A 16757-nucleotide genomic window follows, 5' to 3' on the forward strand; every position below is an offset into this window, starting at 1 on the left:
AACTGACCCAGGAAGGTGCCAACCTGGCCACAGGGAATTAGCGATTCGGTGGTAGAATGGGATATTTCCTTCTCCTAGCTTTCTAGTTATTCCTTGTCATATTCTGACTTGGACCAAAGCACCAGAGGAAATTGCATCTAAGAAAAATACTGAAATTACATTGTTACAGAAATTGAGGCTTCCAACCTAACAGGAGGATATACATCAGGTCTATAAGGTTTATGAGCATCTCTTGAATCTGCAGCATTTGGTCTCCACAGAGGTCCATGATCTGTAGTGTGCACTATGAAACACATCACCTCCACTGAGGTAACCTGGGGTTCTACACCACGTAGGGGAAAGTTGTTTCAACACAACAGTCTATTTTTTAATCTATAACTTTTTGGGTTGGTTTATTTTTAAGATTTGTGTGGTTCTCAAAAAGCTGCAGATCTAAAATAAAAGAAAAATCACAGTCTCAGTGCTTCAGATTCTGGCCATCAAAGCCCTCAGCATTTTATATACAAAGTGTCTCTCTGAAAAGCCTCTGCAGGTAGCAGATACAAATATAGCAACTATTAAATAAAGTATCTCAGCTGATCTTGGGTGCCCAGTTAAAATACCTTGAAAGCCACTGAAATCTAAGACATAACAGGCCAGAAACCAGCATCATTTTGTTTGTATCCAGAAACAAAAATCCAATGCAATTCATAAGGCACAGACACTTACAGATGCGCTCATCATTAGTTTACTGTAAACAGACAGTTATTTCTTCCAAAGTACTGCATTCAGGGTATGGCTACATAACCACCCTTCATAGCAGATGGAGTTACATCCCCTAGGGAAAGCTATACTAGACCTGGGAACCACTGGACAAGGAATTCCACAATCAGTAGCTCAGGAATGTAAATATAGACAAGTTAAAAGCAAAGCCAAATTCACTAGACAAAAGTTTCATATTCTTTCCCGGATAACCTTTGCTTTCTTCTTCAGCTACTACAAGATGTTTACTTCCACATTTGTATCTATCAATTGACTTTAAAAATGTTTCAGCAAATACTACAGGCCTTATAAAATCCTGGTACTCGTTTTTGTTTTTCTTGTCTAGATAACTTGGTTTAGCAAAGGCTTCTGAGCCCAGTAAGTTGCAGTAACAAGAAACCCAGAATTTATTTTTTGTTGGCTTTTTGCAAAAGATCTTTCTTCTCCTGCTGCTATGTTTGCAAACATATTAGTAAAACCCCTTTCTGCTTAATGTCAATAGTCCAATATTACTTCTTTTCTAAGAAACACATGTTCAATAAATTATTCTCCTTAGAAGCTGATCTTTTTCCTTTAGAATATGCCTTCTCTCCTCACTTCTCAGGTAACAGTATTTTCTTAAAATGTTTAATCTGAAAAATTATTTGTTACAATTGCTCTGGAAGATAGAATAATTCCAAACTACATAATATGTCATTTGTAATAAATACCCTTCATATTTTAGCTCCAACTGATCCCAATACAGATGGAACTTTTGCTGAGTAATGATGGCACAATTCAGCCTCTAATGCCTCCTGCAATTTGAAAACCTCTTCCCCTGATTTTACTTGCCACTTTGAAATGTTATCCCTTTCTAGTGAGTAATCCTGTGCTAGATTCTTTTGCTTCTTAAACGAACATTATTCTCACCCTTTATTGACTGACCACATCTATTATCACATGTAAGCAGTGTTAATCCTCTAGTAATTAACACCCTTATTAAAGTAATTTTAACTCAAAGAAGTTTAAATCGCATTATTGGTTTTATTTAATTAAGCTATGGGGACTGTTTTACACTGTCATTTGAGTTTTCAGCTTGTGCCTTTTCAATCTACCAGTTACGCAGGTTGCCCCCACACCCCCCCAGTTACCTGTGTATTTCTGTCTAGGAATTATTCAGTATTATTCTGTTTCACTGTGAACTTTTTAAACTATCACCTATGTCAATGGACGCAAGACTTAGACACTATACTGAACATATTACCATTCCCAAAACTATGATTTGGATGTGCATTTCAATGATATTATCAAATCTATCCTTCCACAGGGCTCAGTGTCTTGTTAGTGCTTAAAATGAAAGAGCCACTTGTAATGTCCTTCTCATATATCCTAAGCAGGGGCAAAGTTTTTTACTTAAACTTCAGACTGTCAAAAAGAAACGAGAATCTGAATGCACTGAGTTGTGCCACTTTGAGAGGCTGGCTCAGCACTTTTTCTGTTACTCTGAAAATAAGTCAGGTTTTAAAATTGCATTTTTCTTGTATGTGTCCACTACATGTTCCTTTCTATGGGAAAATATCTGATGGCCTATGTTCTCTTACGGATCTCAGGTAAGCTACCCAACTGACATGTTTGACACAGGGTCAAAAGATGAAAACTGTCTTCTGGTTTAACTGCATCATGTTACACTGCTCACTCTGGAAGAGTTTGGGCTAATCGTGTGTCCTCCTAGAACAATTTCCTGGAGGCATGCCACTGAAGCTGGGAAAGCTTGCGTTCTCCTGGGAATAAGGCAACCTGATGGTTTCATGGACTTTATACACCATTAACTGTGTACTGAAAGTCCTTTCTTTCCTTTGGGTAAAAACATATCTTCAAATTTCTACTGTTTAAAAAAAGAACTGTTCTTAATAAGTCTCAGCATAAACAATGGACAATGATAAACATAGAAAGAAAAGGGTAAGAACAACAAAGTACATTTATGGACAGGAACTGACTTTTTCTTTTTTTTTTTTTTTTTTTTGTCCTTCATCCCATATCTTTAAGTTCTTCTTTTCTCCCCATCATCTACTGCTTCCACCTACTCATCTTTTGACCTTTTTTTTTCCATTTCTTTGCACTTCTGTTCTTATTCATTCTTTTTTTCTCCCACCATCACTGTTTCTATGATTGTGGGATCTTCTTAGTTGCACTGCTCTGTTACTACTAATGCTCTAGAGAAAGTCCTCTGCAAGAGTTTTTCTTTAGGCTCTAAAACATAACTTATATGTGAATCTTCCATGCAAACTTTACTTGATATTTCAATATTATTTAAAACAGTGCAACTTGTAAGATGACAAATTGCTCCAAACCTGACACACCCGTAAGAGCCATGTATGTTAGCATGGTATAAGCCAATATGAAATAAAACTCCACCTAAGAACGTTCTGGTTCAGTCAAATTGTTTATAGTACAATTTCACATAACAGTTTCAATAATTTCTTTTGCCACCTATTAGTATCTTTGTACTAACAGAAAGAAAATACAAGGGTTTCATCTCCCAGATTTCACTGACTGACTGGAGGCAGTCAGTCTTTTTATTTGTATTTCTGCAGTGCTAAAACACTCAGCTGAAGATCAGTGTCACATTATGGTACATATTGTACAAACACTTTTGAAGATATGATCTTTTTTTCTAAGACACTATGATCCAAATTAATAAACATTCATTAACTACATTTCACTTACTCATGTCCTTGCCATACTATGTCTATGCAGTTTCTTCCTTGTGTAATTATTGTACTGAAGCAGAGAACAATTCTTATTTTCTTGTTATAAAAGATTCCTTTGATTTTACTGGATTTTACATTTGCCCTATAGTGACTTCCAAAGAAGAGACAGACTAACTTTCTTTTTTACAGAAGAAACTAGGTAAAGGAAAAAAAATGGAATATTCTGCCTGTTGCCTGTGATTGACAGATAATTTAGAGAAGGAATGGAACCTAAATATGTTGATTGATGCAACTCAAAAAATATTGAAGGCAAGTCTGTAGGGTTAAGGGGTTAGTAGTGTTGCCCAATACATACTACAAACCAGCGATACTACCAGTTTAGTTAAGGCTGGAGGATGTAAGCAACCATGGGGCAGAAATTGTTGAATATGCTAATGCAGCTACCAGTCCTATGGCTCCCTGATAGGAGACTAGGACTCATAAATGTTAAGAGAATACAAATAACAAGTAACTTGAAAGAAAACAATAATTTTCTTCTCTTGTGTTGTTCAATTACCAATGCTCATTCAGTACTCATAGGAACCACATACCACCCACAGGATTCAGAGGAAGTCCTGTGGAGCTGGAGGCTCCAAAACTGAACTCCATCCATCAGCTCAGGGCTACAGAAGGGCCCAGACACAATGGTAGAGATCCTGCAGCAACTGGCTGTCAGCAGGAAGACAGCAGCTTGATATAATGTATTCACAAACTTCATGAAAGTCACGCACCCAAATCTTCCTTCCTTGCATTTACATCATTTCTTAAATGTCAAAGATAAAGGCAAGGATCAGATGGGGAGCAAAACTGTAGCAGAAGAAAACTTAGAGAGAGGCTTCATTCCACTTAACTTCCACTGAATGGGATGTGTATCAGTGACTCAAAGAAAGGCTAAGCAGGAGTTCACAAATGTAACAGGCATAACACAATTCCAGCAAGAGATTCGTTAATTGAGAAATTATCTGAAAGTGAACCTTCTGAAACTCTTCTACCAAATGGTCCTTCTCCAGATAAAAACCTTCTCCAGATAAAGCTTATTTAGTGCTTTCTCTCATAATGGCCTTGGAAATGACCGCTTCATAAATAGTCTCCCAGACATGTAGCATGCCAGTTACTGAAGAAATTTAGTATCTCACCCAAGAAAAGTGAAGCCTTTAGGTTCTGGCATTATGGACAGGTTATAATCAGAATATGCACTTCAACTACCAAGGATACAATTTTAGTGCCATTTAGGCCACGATCTTACACGAATTTCCTCTGTAACTATGGGATAAGCTTTCTTGAACAGAAAGGCTTTCCAGAGATACAAAGTTTTCATCGTAAGGACAGCTCTAGGTTTTGAATGAATTGATTAACTATTTCTAAACCTTGTCTTGTGAAAGTACTGATGACTAAGAAGAAGAGCTGAAAGCTGATTAAATGTGACAGTTAGTAGTATTCAGATAGGAACTTGGACATGTCCATCTAAATAGTCTTGACAGCAGCTTTTGCCTACCTTTTTTTTTTTTTTTTTTGTAATATCTGCTTTGATCAACGTCTCCAGTGAAACTTTAGTAATTTCTATGATGGTAGTATTTAGAAGCTGGAACTCCACTACTCTAAGAAGTCAAGTGTTTCACCTGTACATGACATGTGAGATCAATAAATGTTATTTCCTGTCTCAATTCCAAAAATTATAAATTCACCTACCTCCCCCCCCCCAGCTTTTTCAACTAAGGCTCATGTTCTTATGCAAAGGCTGTTAATCTGCAGGTCTCTAAGTCAAGCTGAGCCAGTGCTTCATGAGTTCTGTCATTTTCTAAATACACAGTACAGATTTCTTGTCAGCTCATCTAATTCTTGTGTATATCTTGTTTGGGAAGTGGAGAACTAAGAGAATTGTATCCCTTAAATGGACTAGCTTAAAGAACAACATACAAATTATTTTCTTATTTTTGATAACTTCCATGGTTTAGGTACCTACAGCATTCTTTACTATCAATTAGGAGATGACTTTCAGTTTAAGCATTACACCTTTCACAGCATAGTCTTTTGTGCATAGTCTACTATACTTTCCTCTGGAGAAACTGGTATAGTTTTTGCCAAAGGTAGTGTATCTTGTAGTTAAATAGCCATATGTATATAATTTTAGTTAAGTAAGGCATTGACAGGGCTACTGAAAATGAAGTAACAGCATTTGTACACTGAGTTTTTCAAACTTGTTTTCAGGTATGCACCCTCATTGTCCATAAGTCAGGATCTAGAGTGAAAACTTGTTAAGCTATCAGCATGTAATTTGCAATTCTCTGCTGAAAAGCAGGTGTTCAGATGTTGGACTGGATACTGTCTGTTTTGCACTGAATTTGATGAATGATTTAATGTCCCAAAGAACATACATACACCTAATACCTGGCACATATGCTTAGTTCCTGGCAGTTAACAGGGTAGGAATACCTACTGCCAGGAAATGACTGACTTGCCATCCTGCTTTAATTCTGCAAATCCTTATCAAGATAGTGTATCCACAGCCATGCTTGTTTTTGACCCTCCGCTGCTAATTTCTGTGTGTTTGTTTCCAAAGCTTCCTAATTCTTACCAGCTGGCAGATATAAATCCCATCCCAGTAATGAGCTGGCCTGTTTCTCTGTACAGAGCACTGACTGAGATCTTCCTCACAACTATCTATACACACAACTTGTGATCTGAGCCTACTGCAATTACCTACAGGCTTCACAGAATCTACTTGAAAAAGAGAAATCAAAAGTAAGGGATTCCATTGGGAAATATAAGTGCTTACAAACTAATTGTCATGTTTATGTGAAGAATTCCCATTTACTTGTAAGAATATAGTACTCTGAAAAGACATTGTGCATCCCCTGCAAGCTGGCTAACACACATTTAGCATGCAGTCATACTCAAATAACTGTGTCATTTTGAACACAGGTATACATATGCATGCTACCCCTGTATGATGCAAATACATGAGATATCGAGCCTTGAAGTGTCTCTGTGCTGCTCACAGCGTGCCTCAAGCCCTCCTGCTTTAGTGCAGAGTCAATTTTTGGAGAAAGGGAAGGCCAGCAAGAACATTGCCTTCCTCTCCCAACAAAGTGAGGATCTATGGTCTGAAATCCAGAGAGGTGCAACTCCTGTTTTGTTGCTGTCTGAAATCTGAGCTCCTTTCTTTAGCTGAAAAAGCAGCATTGCACTGAAAACTAGAGAAGCACAAATCCCATTACATAGCACCCTGAGGCTGGGCTTCATGTTACAGATGTAACATGCTACTCTGCTTGTTCAGAGAAGCTGGGGAGTGCATAGCGGGGGGAAAGGGATCAGTAAGCATTGTGAAAGAGCTTCTGTGAAGATGAAAGTCTCAACAACCATTTCCCTCAGGAAGCAAAAGATGAAATATTCTATACTACTTGCTAATTAAAAATTCAAACTGTTGCCTTATGAAAGAGAGGATTACTTTTATCTTTAAACTCTGAAATTTTTAAGACTTACTCCTAAACACACTGTTAGGGATTTCTCCCTCTTCAAATATCCTGATGTTTTTTCAGTTCAAGACTCGTTTCTCGAGTAGAGGCCAGGGGTGGGTGTACCCTACTAATTTCAAAGCCTAGGCACTGTGTGAGCTGGCAGCCTGTGAAGGAAGCCACAGCACACCTTTAGAGCCCTCGACCTCCAAGAGTCGTGGTGGATAGGTTTGGCAACAGGCTGCAACTTATTCTCTGAGATCTGCTGTAGGGCTCAAGAGCATTCTCCACAGGCAACACAGATGGTGAGAGCTTTGGCATGCTGCATGTTGGGGGAATCAGGGACAAGCCAGAGCTGAATGCAGTTACTACCACAGGAAATGAATTCAAATTAAACACTGCAAACAAAACAGTGAGCTGTCAGCCTGCCTTTAGTGGCAGACATTCCCGTGGCTGGGATTGAAGCCCAGTGATCTGTTACACAGTTCCTACCTACAATGATTTACTTCTGAGTTTATCAGAATAACAGTATCATCTCTCAGTAATGAATGAGAAACAAAGAAGAAAGAGGAGGACTATATTAAGTACTACTAAGAATTTTCTTCTTCAAATGAACTTACATGTTGCATACAACACTACAGTTCAGAAGATTAGCAATATTTCTCACCAACAGTACACCAGAAAATGCATTACAAAGCAAATGGACAAGCAACCCAAGAAACTATCAATGTAATTTCCATTATGCTTTTGAAAGAAGAAAATGTATTATACTTTTAAATATCAGGTATCAATTTTAGAAGGATACATACGGTGTGTTATCAGTAACTTGAGCTCACAGAAGTGCTTATCCACATGCTTATTTACATAGATCATAAACAAAAGTCTGACAAAAATGTATCTTCTAATGTTTCCACAGTACATTATTCTGTATATTAATCACATTGATTGCATTATGACTTTATGTCTAATTTATCTCTAATGTTAGCAAAACATTAACAGAAATTGCTGAAAATCTTCAAGAATTTTCTCCCATACATATGCAGAATTCATGGAACTTGTCATTCACAGCCCTTGGTCTCCCAGACTGGGGGACACCACTATCAAACTGTAAACTCTATGTTACCATGTGGGTGGAGATACTGCTACGGTGGTTGCTCAACTCTGGGGTTACCAACAGCATATGATTATGTTCACTTGAGATGGCTGCCCCTGTTGCAGGACCAGCACTGACAGCAACTGGAGGATATTAACAATGGAGGATATGTACTTAAGTGCCAAAAGAACAGTTCTCCTCAGCCCTGGCAAAATACGGAAATTCCACAATCATCAAGCTAGCAGAGTACTTGTCTGAGACCAGACAGTAGAGGAAGAAGGCCTGTTTGAAACTAAGCAGTGCTCATGGTGGAGAGAAACATTAGAAACAACTTGTGAAGTCAACAGTGAAAAAAAGTCAAGCTACAGTTGCAGCTTAGGTTATAACTCTGCAGGCAATGATCTGATTTCAAGAATAGGCATTTGTTACCACCCAGTTGGTTAAGAATCAGGAAATTTGCCCTAGGACAGCAACTGTTGACCTCTCAGGCTACCACGAGGTTATCGTTCCTGTCCACTACACACTACACTGGCTCTCCAAAGAATAATGCACAAATTCTAAGAATCAGCCCTTTTCCTCGCGTATTTAAGTGTCCAGGACATCCAAGAAACTGCCTCACATTCCAGAACTGTAACCCTAGTCTTTAGGCACTAAAGAACAGATCATAACCAGGACAAAACTAATTCATGTTGGAGGCTGAGCTTCCTCAGAGACTAAATCAAGTAGGATGAACTAAGACCTGTTTATTTTTGAAGGTTAACTCCAATTGAGCTAGGATCTGAATTGGTAGCAAAATCCCCAAAGTTCAGTCAGCCTCACTTTGGGCCACTGGACTCCTTACCCAGGCTCCCTACATAGACAGTAGCAAGAGATTATCTTCAGAGAGTGATGCAAGTCACAGGAGAGCTGGGTCATCTTCACAAGATGCCAGAGACCAGTCTCTTTAAAGCAGCACATGCCACTTTGATAATGGCCTTGCTGAGCTGGCCTGTCCCTCAGTGACTTTAAGTAAGTGGGGTGAAAAGGTGCATGTAGGTATGACCTCAAGTCATACGCTAAGACAAGTGGCATGAGGCATGACACAATTACTGCAGCTGTACAGAACCATGAATCCATCCCAATTTTCTTAGCAGCTGCTTGCTGCTTGCGGATCTGCTAAACTAGCTGGAGCTGCAAGTTTCTAGATGCTCATGGCCATGTGATTCTCTGTTAGTATGCACTATGTGTGATTAGCCAACCACACAAAGTCACCTCTGTAAGATGCTGAGATATTATGGTTATGGGAAAAGTGCAAATATCTTTATTGACTAGAGTTTCTACAGATTACTAAGATCCTTAAGGAGCATGTTAAGTATGACAAGAGCATAAGAGGGGATAGTATAAGGAGGAAGAGGTGGCTCATCAAAGGCGACACTGGTAAGTGCCTGCCCATTCATGATCCCTGGCCTCTAAGAGCTTCCTGCTACTAACTACTGTTCTCTTCTTAGAAGCAACTCTTTCTCGTGCCAACTGTTTCTGTTTGCTCTTCTACATCTGTGGAAGGAAGAAGGAAAGAAGTGGGCTTGCTAGGGACAACATACTGTCCATACATTGTCTCCAGGGAAAAATGGAAGATCAGGAACTCTTAGGATGAAAATACCTATGGCAATTCTTTTCAAAGCTGCTCCTCCACCCATGGTAATAATCCAAGTGTAGCTCTTCCCTCTCTGTCTTCCAAGCTGGCTCCTTGTAAGTGACTTTACTTCTTTAGTAAAATGTGCTACAATATTCTACTGCCCAGTCCTCATTAATCTTACACATTGCCCTAGTACAACAGAGAGAGAGTAAGCTGTTGTTGAGATAACTGGCTTCCATTAGCAACCATGTGATTGGCAGGACGATAAAGTCTTTTCCCTTGCAGGTCAGCTGCTTTTTAAGAAGAGGGCAATCCTGCTGATCCATCTTTTAGCTACAGTCTCTCACTGAGTCCCAAATCTCCTGCCTTTTAGCTTTGATACGGTTCAAGCTTTTCCCCTTGTATCAGCCCCTACCTGTCATCAGCTCCTCTGTACCAAACAGCCAATATCAGGAGTTTGACCTCAGGGCACAGTCCGGGTGGGCAGGTAAAACCTGACCACTGGACCTACTTCCTTATCTTTCATATCCTGCAATTCATGAAGAAGTATCAAATTCAAACTAAAAACCAGAAGCCTGACCTTTTATAAGAACTTTCTGAAAAAGGCTCTGTTGCCTTTCTAAGTATTCTTGAAAAGAACTGTCATCCACCCTATTAAGATAGAAATGGATCACAAATAAGGAAGAGAGGGAAAAGACTGCAAATCCTTACTAAATGGTAAACGTTTTTGATGCATGCTTGCAATACCTTTTGGTGAGGCACATAAAATATAGTAAAAAACAAACCAAAACAAATATACTAGAACTGTTCTACATCTACAAGCTCCAGTTGCAGCCCAGTAAAGAGAGTTGCCCAGACTGTTGCTGTTTATAAAATATCTAAAATCGATCAGATTCCTGTGGCATACAGAGCACCCTCTACAAAGTGTTACTTGCATCAAGAGATTTCTAAACATAAGTTGCTAACATAAACTGAGAGCTATCACAAGCACTATAATCCCTATTTATGTGACATGCTCGAGGGTTGGTGTTTAAAACATACAAAAATATTTATTTCCTGTAGCAAGTATGTACACACCCTGCCCTCCTGCATAGCTGGAAATCACATTTTCCCTTGAAACAAACACAGGCTCTGCAAGGATTTATACCACTTAGGTGGATGACAGAAATGGTGCCAAAATCTCTCAACATCCTTTCCCTTCAACTAAACTGACTTAGTACAAATTGGAAAACGTTTAGTCACTTCTAACATTGATAATAAAAGGAGAATAAAAAAGATTCCAAAAGAGGAAGGCTGCTAGTCAAGGCAAGACTGGTGGTATTTGAAGTTTGGCAGAGTACATCTTTACATACTGAATTCTGGAACTCCTAATGTAGAACTATCACATGAACAAATCTTATGGCCGCGATCTATATCCTCCTCATGTAGTCCATGCTTATCCCATTGTAGATATTTTTCATTGTTATATTACTGTAAGAATGTAACAGATAACTCTATCTTTGAACTTTTTCATTTAAAAAGACACTTTAATTATGTCCTTTCTAACTATTAGGAGAAACTGGAATACTTTTGCCTCACGAATTTTCCCTTCTGAAATGCTTTTTCATAATCTTGCTGTGAAAAACCTACTAAATTATTAAAAGCAAAAATATTCTTACTACATAGATAATTTGGTATGGAATTCTTTCTACATTTCTCTTCTTTTCTGATGACTTTGACAGGTTCATAATGGTGCTGAAAGACATCACCAACATCTGCAGAAAGGTAAAGACCCTCCATGTGCAGTTAATTATTCATTTCACTATTTAAATGACACTTATACTTGCAATTTTGTGAAGTAATAAATCCTTTCTAAAAGCTTACTTCAAGTATGAAAAGTTTTTGAAAATGAATTGCTATGGGTGGATATAGTGTCAGAATTTATAGAGAGCAGGGAATAGAAATAACTACATGAAATTAAAGTAAATAGATTTTAGTCTGGAAAAACCTTCCTTTTGGCAAGAACTGTGGAAAAGTGCTTCCAATATTAGGGCATTTAGAATTAAATTTGATATAGAATAAACATCCGCCAGTTGGAATAAAGCTGCTTTCTAAAAGTTTAAAAGAATTCTATGTAACAAATTAAGGAAAGGAAATGCTAAATAATACCATGCCCCATTCTGCTCTCCAGGGAGTAGTTTTGTAGACAGGAGCAATTGCTCAGAATGGAATCAGGCCAGCACACACCAGGGTAACATGTACACTCTTGAAAAAAGGCATCACAGGATCTTTACAAAATCATCGGGACCAAAATTCAGTCTCATATCCATGTAACAGTACCACCAGTAGCACAGTGCCCCCTAACAACACATTGGAGGAACACTTTTATGCTAAATTACAGGGAATAGTGCCACTAATAACACTTCAAATAACTGCTTTTCAAAACTAATTACGTAGGAATGCAAAAACATGAAAGGTTCTTGAATTTAATAACTTCAGCAATGGTCAAAAGGGGAAATTAGCAGGATAAAAAACAACAACTAGTGTCTTACTTGTCTGAGGTCGATGAAAGCTAACTGCAGGGTGTCTCCCTGGAATCCTGGCACAGGCTCAGAACTAGCAAACACTGCAAAGAAAGGTTAAAAATATTACAGATGTAGATTTTTAAAAATCTAACAGAAAATCAAGCTCTCTGCAATATAAATGCTAGCTAGCATTAAAATGAAACTGGTTTGAGAGAAATAGATTAAACTAATAACTCACAGTGATTAAAAACAAACAAACCAACAACTTTCCCATCATTTTTCCAATAATCCCAAAGAACAATACCTTTAGGAGTATTATTAGGAATTTTGCTTAAAATTCTAACCCAGTAGTAATGCTACAACCACAGAAACCAACATCTTTTTTTGGCCTGAGGTGAATGATTACTGAAGAATTTAGAAATAATACCAATTCCATGGCTGTCAACATATTTTCAAACATCTGCTTTTGTTACAGCATCCATGCTATAAAAAACCCACCTCTAGCCAAACAGCACTAACAGAAAAACACTAAGGTGGGAGTTAGTTTAATGTGTGGATGACAGGTGGAAAGCTCTACGTGCCAGTCAGAGCAGAGCTGAAATGCCTGTTCATGCCTTTTAGTCAGCTTATCAATAATGAACAACTGCTGGTTTTGAACCCAAAAACAGGCTGTCAAAATTGGAAGGCAAAACTATATTCAAAATACAAAAAAAATTGCAACACTTATGGTAATGAAAAAAAAGTCAGCTGTTTGTTTAAATTTGGAAACCATCAATAATTGTCAAACTTAAAAATAATATACTTTTTGTTGTTCTTATCCCAGTCCCATGTTAATAACAAAGACACTTGCAGAAGCACCCACTGCCTCATATCCCCACTCAAGTTAGACATCTTACTTCAAAAGAGCTTAAGAGAATTTTTGTTATGCTCTTCAGTTAGAGCTCTTAACAAAACAAAGTAGATATTACTGCTATAGTTTAGAGAGGTATCATCTGAGTCAGTGATAGGTAACATTTTTTTCCAAGTTTGAGAAACAGGTCATTCAGTGGTAGAGGAAACAGAACATATGTATCCAAAAAATTTCCAGATCCAGTGCTCAACTCTACTGTGCCACATGGACTCCTACTAACATTTAAAAGTAACACGAAATCCTTAATAGATTTTTTTTTTTTAGTGACTAGCTAGAAAATTTGGATCAAGTGAAAGTAACATCCAGAAAGACATTGGTGTCTGAGCTAACATGATGGTAAAATAACAGGCTTAATCATTTACTTCTGAACATATGGTTTCAACTTAAAGCAGACTAATGAATTCAGGTAGACTATTCACAAGTCTAAAAATTATTATATGGAATGCAATTGTAAATGAAAATAATAAAGATTCCTACTTAAGTGGTACAAGAAGCTACCAAGACCATCTCAGAATATCTAAGAATAGCTTAGTAATAGATGACTATAGTAGCAGAGTAGCAGCTTTACCAGTAGAGGTAGCATTTATTACTTGTATTACAGCAGTGCAAAAATTTTTATGGACGGTCGTGTAATAGGAGAATGAATTAAACTGGAATATGACTTGATTCTTCATCAGCTAAAGGAATAAAAAATACCAATCAAACGCCCTAGAGAGAACACTGTAATGTCACAGACAAGTATTGGTAACAGTTGGCAAATGCTCACTGATTACTGTATTCAAGTCTGAATTCTAAATTGTCTGGGTTTCCTACTTCATAAGTAACACCAACTTTCCAGGGAGTTTTCAGGGAATTTCAATCTACCATAAAGATGCTTTTCAAATAAAAAAGAAGAAAGATAAAAAACAGTAGAAAAAGCATATCCTAACTCCAGCATTTTATAGAGAGAGTTTGCTTAATAAAAAACTCTTTAAAAGCAGCAAAGAGAAAACAGTTTGTACAACCACCAACCTGCAGAAGAACAGAAGGATCTCCAGGCCTATGAAAGCACCCTTCTGAAAACCCTAGGCTAAAGAGTTGGGTGTCTCCATGGCTGTTTTCTGCAGGTATTTCACGGCCACTGGGACCACCCTTTCTTCAGGGACAGACAGGCCTATGATGCTGACCCCTGTGGTCAGCCAAACACAGCGTTTAAAATGGGAACACCATACTATAGCAGGGAATTCTTAGCAACGCCCCATAGCAAAGAGCTAAAAAGAGATACATGGGTTGTCAGCTATGGCAGCACACTAATAAGGAGGACAAGTGTGATGTTCAGAAGGGGTGTTTTCTATATCCCCTAAACAAGAAAGGAGAACCTGTCCTATTCTTGAAAGATAAGGCCCATCTGTATCTGATCCTGTATAACTGCCCATTCATACACAGTATGCTGAGACCAGCTTCCCCCGCTAGAATCTGAGCTCCTCCAGCTACTCTACAATGGTAGCACTGGGAGAAGGAAACTTTATGGCAAAGGAGTGGCTACAGAACTGAAAAGTGAACATAACTGAAAAGTGTGACCTGCCGCAAAACTTTTCAGTTAGCTACTGGCACTTTATACTTCAGGAGGTACCTTCCTATAGTGGGATAATTTTACTTGCCACACGGCAAATATTTGCATCCTTTCTGCAGCTTATCAGGCTAAGGTAGTTTGGAATTTATCCTAATGCATTAAATAATGCAGTATGATTTAGTTTCTCTACATAGTGCCTACTACCATTGCAGCTATAGAACAAGAAGCACAAAAGGTACCAAACTTAATTATTGTATAAGCTCTGTTCTCTTTAACTACAATTTTATATTATGAATGAATTTACAACACCAGGGACACCCATTAGAGCACAAGCATTTATTTTCACATTTGGGTCATTTTTGACAGGTGACTACAGTAGTATTTGTTTCATTATTACAATTTCATTAGTTCAAAGGGCAAAAAGATAATCTACTTATAGTAGCAGTCAGACAGTTCCCCCTCCGCCCTCAGCTCAGGGCTTTTAAGTTTTGTTAACAATTTTTCAAAGCTAATTAAATATTTTCTGCTGCACAGCGTTTTAGGAAGATGTTATAAGAACAGGATTAAAATTCTTAATGTCTTTGTCCTAAGGGTTCTTTTCCAGATAGTAATGAAACATTGTCATATATACATCTTTTAAAATATCTACCCCCTACATTCATTTTAGGCTTAAAGAGGATTTGGAGGGGTAGAGGGCTGGTTGGTTGGTTGGTTCGTTATTTTAGTGTGCATAAGAGCATTCAGGAATTTTATAATATATGAGAATGAAATGCAAAGGTCACCATTAAACTGTCCCATATAGGGGCAAACAACTGGCTGCTTAGCAGTTTGAATCAGAAACTTCAATGGTTTGGGAAAAATAAGCTGAAAATATGCATTACATGAATCTGGTATTCACAAGGTTTTTGTTAACATCTTCTTTCCCTGCACTTTGCTGATACTGTGTAGACCTTTTCTATGTATATAGAACAGGATCTTTGCCACAATGTGTGCCCACAATATGTATAATCTCAAGGTGCTTCCTACAACAGCCAGTTTGGGAATTTACAGGAGGTAGGATCTAATGAAAAAAGTATGTAATAATACAAAAACAGGCTGAGAGGTAACACATACATGAGAATGGTAAATTTAAATATTGCAAAGATGACTTCAGTCCATTTTCTTTTTAATACATTGCTTTAATCTTTTAATTACATTCTGTATGCAGGATATATGTGAATTGATATATATACGTTAATGGATATCTTATGAAAAAGGCTGTGTCTGCTAAAATGGAGTTTAAGACATCTTTAACTGTAAATTGTACTGAACTTCTATGCACTTCTAGGTTTATTAACAGGTCTCTTCATTTTATTCTCTGAAAGTTTTAGCCATCATCTGGTTGTGCCTCTCTGTTGGTCTGGGAATTCAGTACCTAATTCCTGACAAGTACTTCCGCTGCTCAATGGCAGAAATTAAAATCAGAGTCCAGACTTTGGATCAAAAGCTAAATTAGGATAGCTTTACTTCAGCCTTATCGCACTGATTCACAGGCAGGACAGCAAAGCTACAAATGTATTTTTAAAGGAAGAGTGGAGAATCAGGTGACTATCTCAGCAGCCCTCAGCCACTTTGCAGCCCTGTTGGATGCTCCAGCTGTTCAAACACGCCTGGAGGGGAAACTCGCTGAGGGAGCTGCCAGCTGGCCGGGCAGCAGCCCCCAGCCCTGCCCCCAGCACCAGCAAGATCTCGCTGCTTCCCCTCACTCGCATGCTGCCATATGTGACCAGCAGATGAAGGATGGTCTCAAGTGAGTTAAGTTAACCTGACTTCCCAGATGGGAGAGGAGGCAGGTAAAGTGAGGGGCCTTCAGAAGAGAATATAGTGCCTTTTCAAGAAAAAACAGGATTTGGGTTCCTCAGCTTCTGGCACGCCCACCTGGAGATTACCTTCATGTATGCTCAACAGAGAGCACTTGGGTCACGATCTCTCTTGCTCTTGGATACTGCAGCTCTCTACACAGTGGGTGACAAAGCGGGGACTGGCAGGAAGCCCTATGTAGGGCTTGTTAAGAAGGTATATTGCATCCTGCTTTGCGCTAATTCTCTGCTAACCCATGCTTATTTATCGCAGGACCCAAAATGTTTTCATCCTTGCACAGATTCCTGTCTGGGTGAAG

The 16757-nt window shown here is 38.4% G+C and overlaps 1 protein-coding gene across 5 annotated transcripts in view; it reads right to left on the bottom strand.

Moving 5' to 3' along the window:
• Window positions 1–16757, bottom strand: part of EXOC6 (exocyst complex component 6) — a 98038-nt gene that overhangs the window by 13638 nt on the left and 67643 nt on the right. For all 5 annotated transcript variants that reach the window (XM_069796660.1, XM_069796658.1, XM_069796659.1 and 2 more), the window contains one exon: window positions 12165–12238. In XM_069796660.1, the coding sequence (XP_069652761.1) occupies window positions 12165–12238 (74 nt within the window). The remainder of the gene's footprint in view (window positions 1–12164; window positions 12239–16757) is intronic.

Source organism: Haliaeetus albicilla, chromosome 11, assembly GCF_947461875.1.
Source record: "Haliaeetus albicilla chromosome 11, bHalAlb1.1, whole genome shotgun sequence".
Taxonomy (NCBI): Eukaryota; Metazoa; Chordata; class Aves; order Accipitriformes; family Accipitridae; genus Haliaeetus; species Haliaeetus albicilla.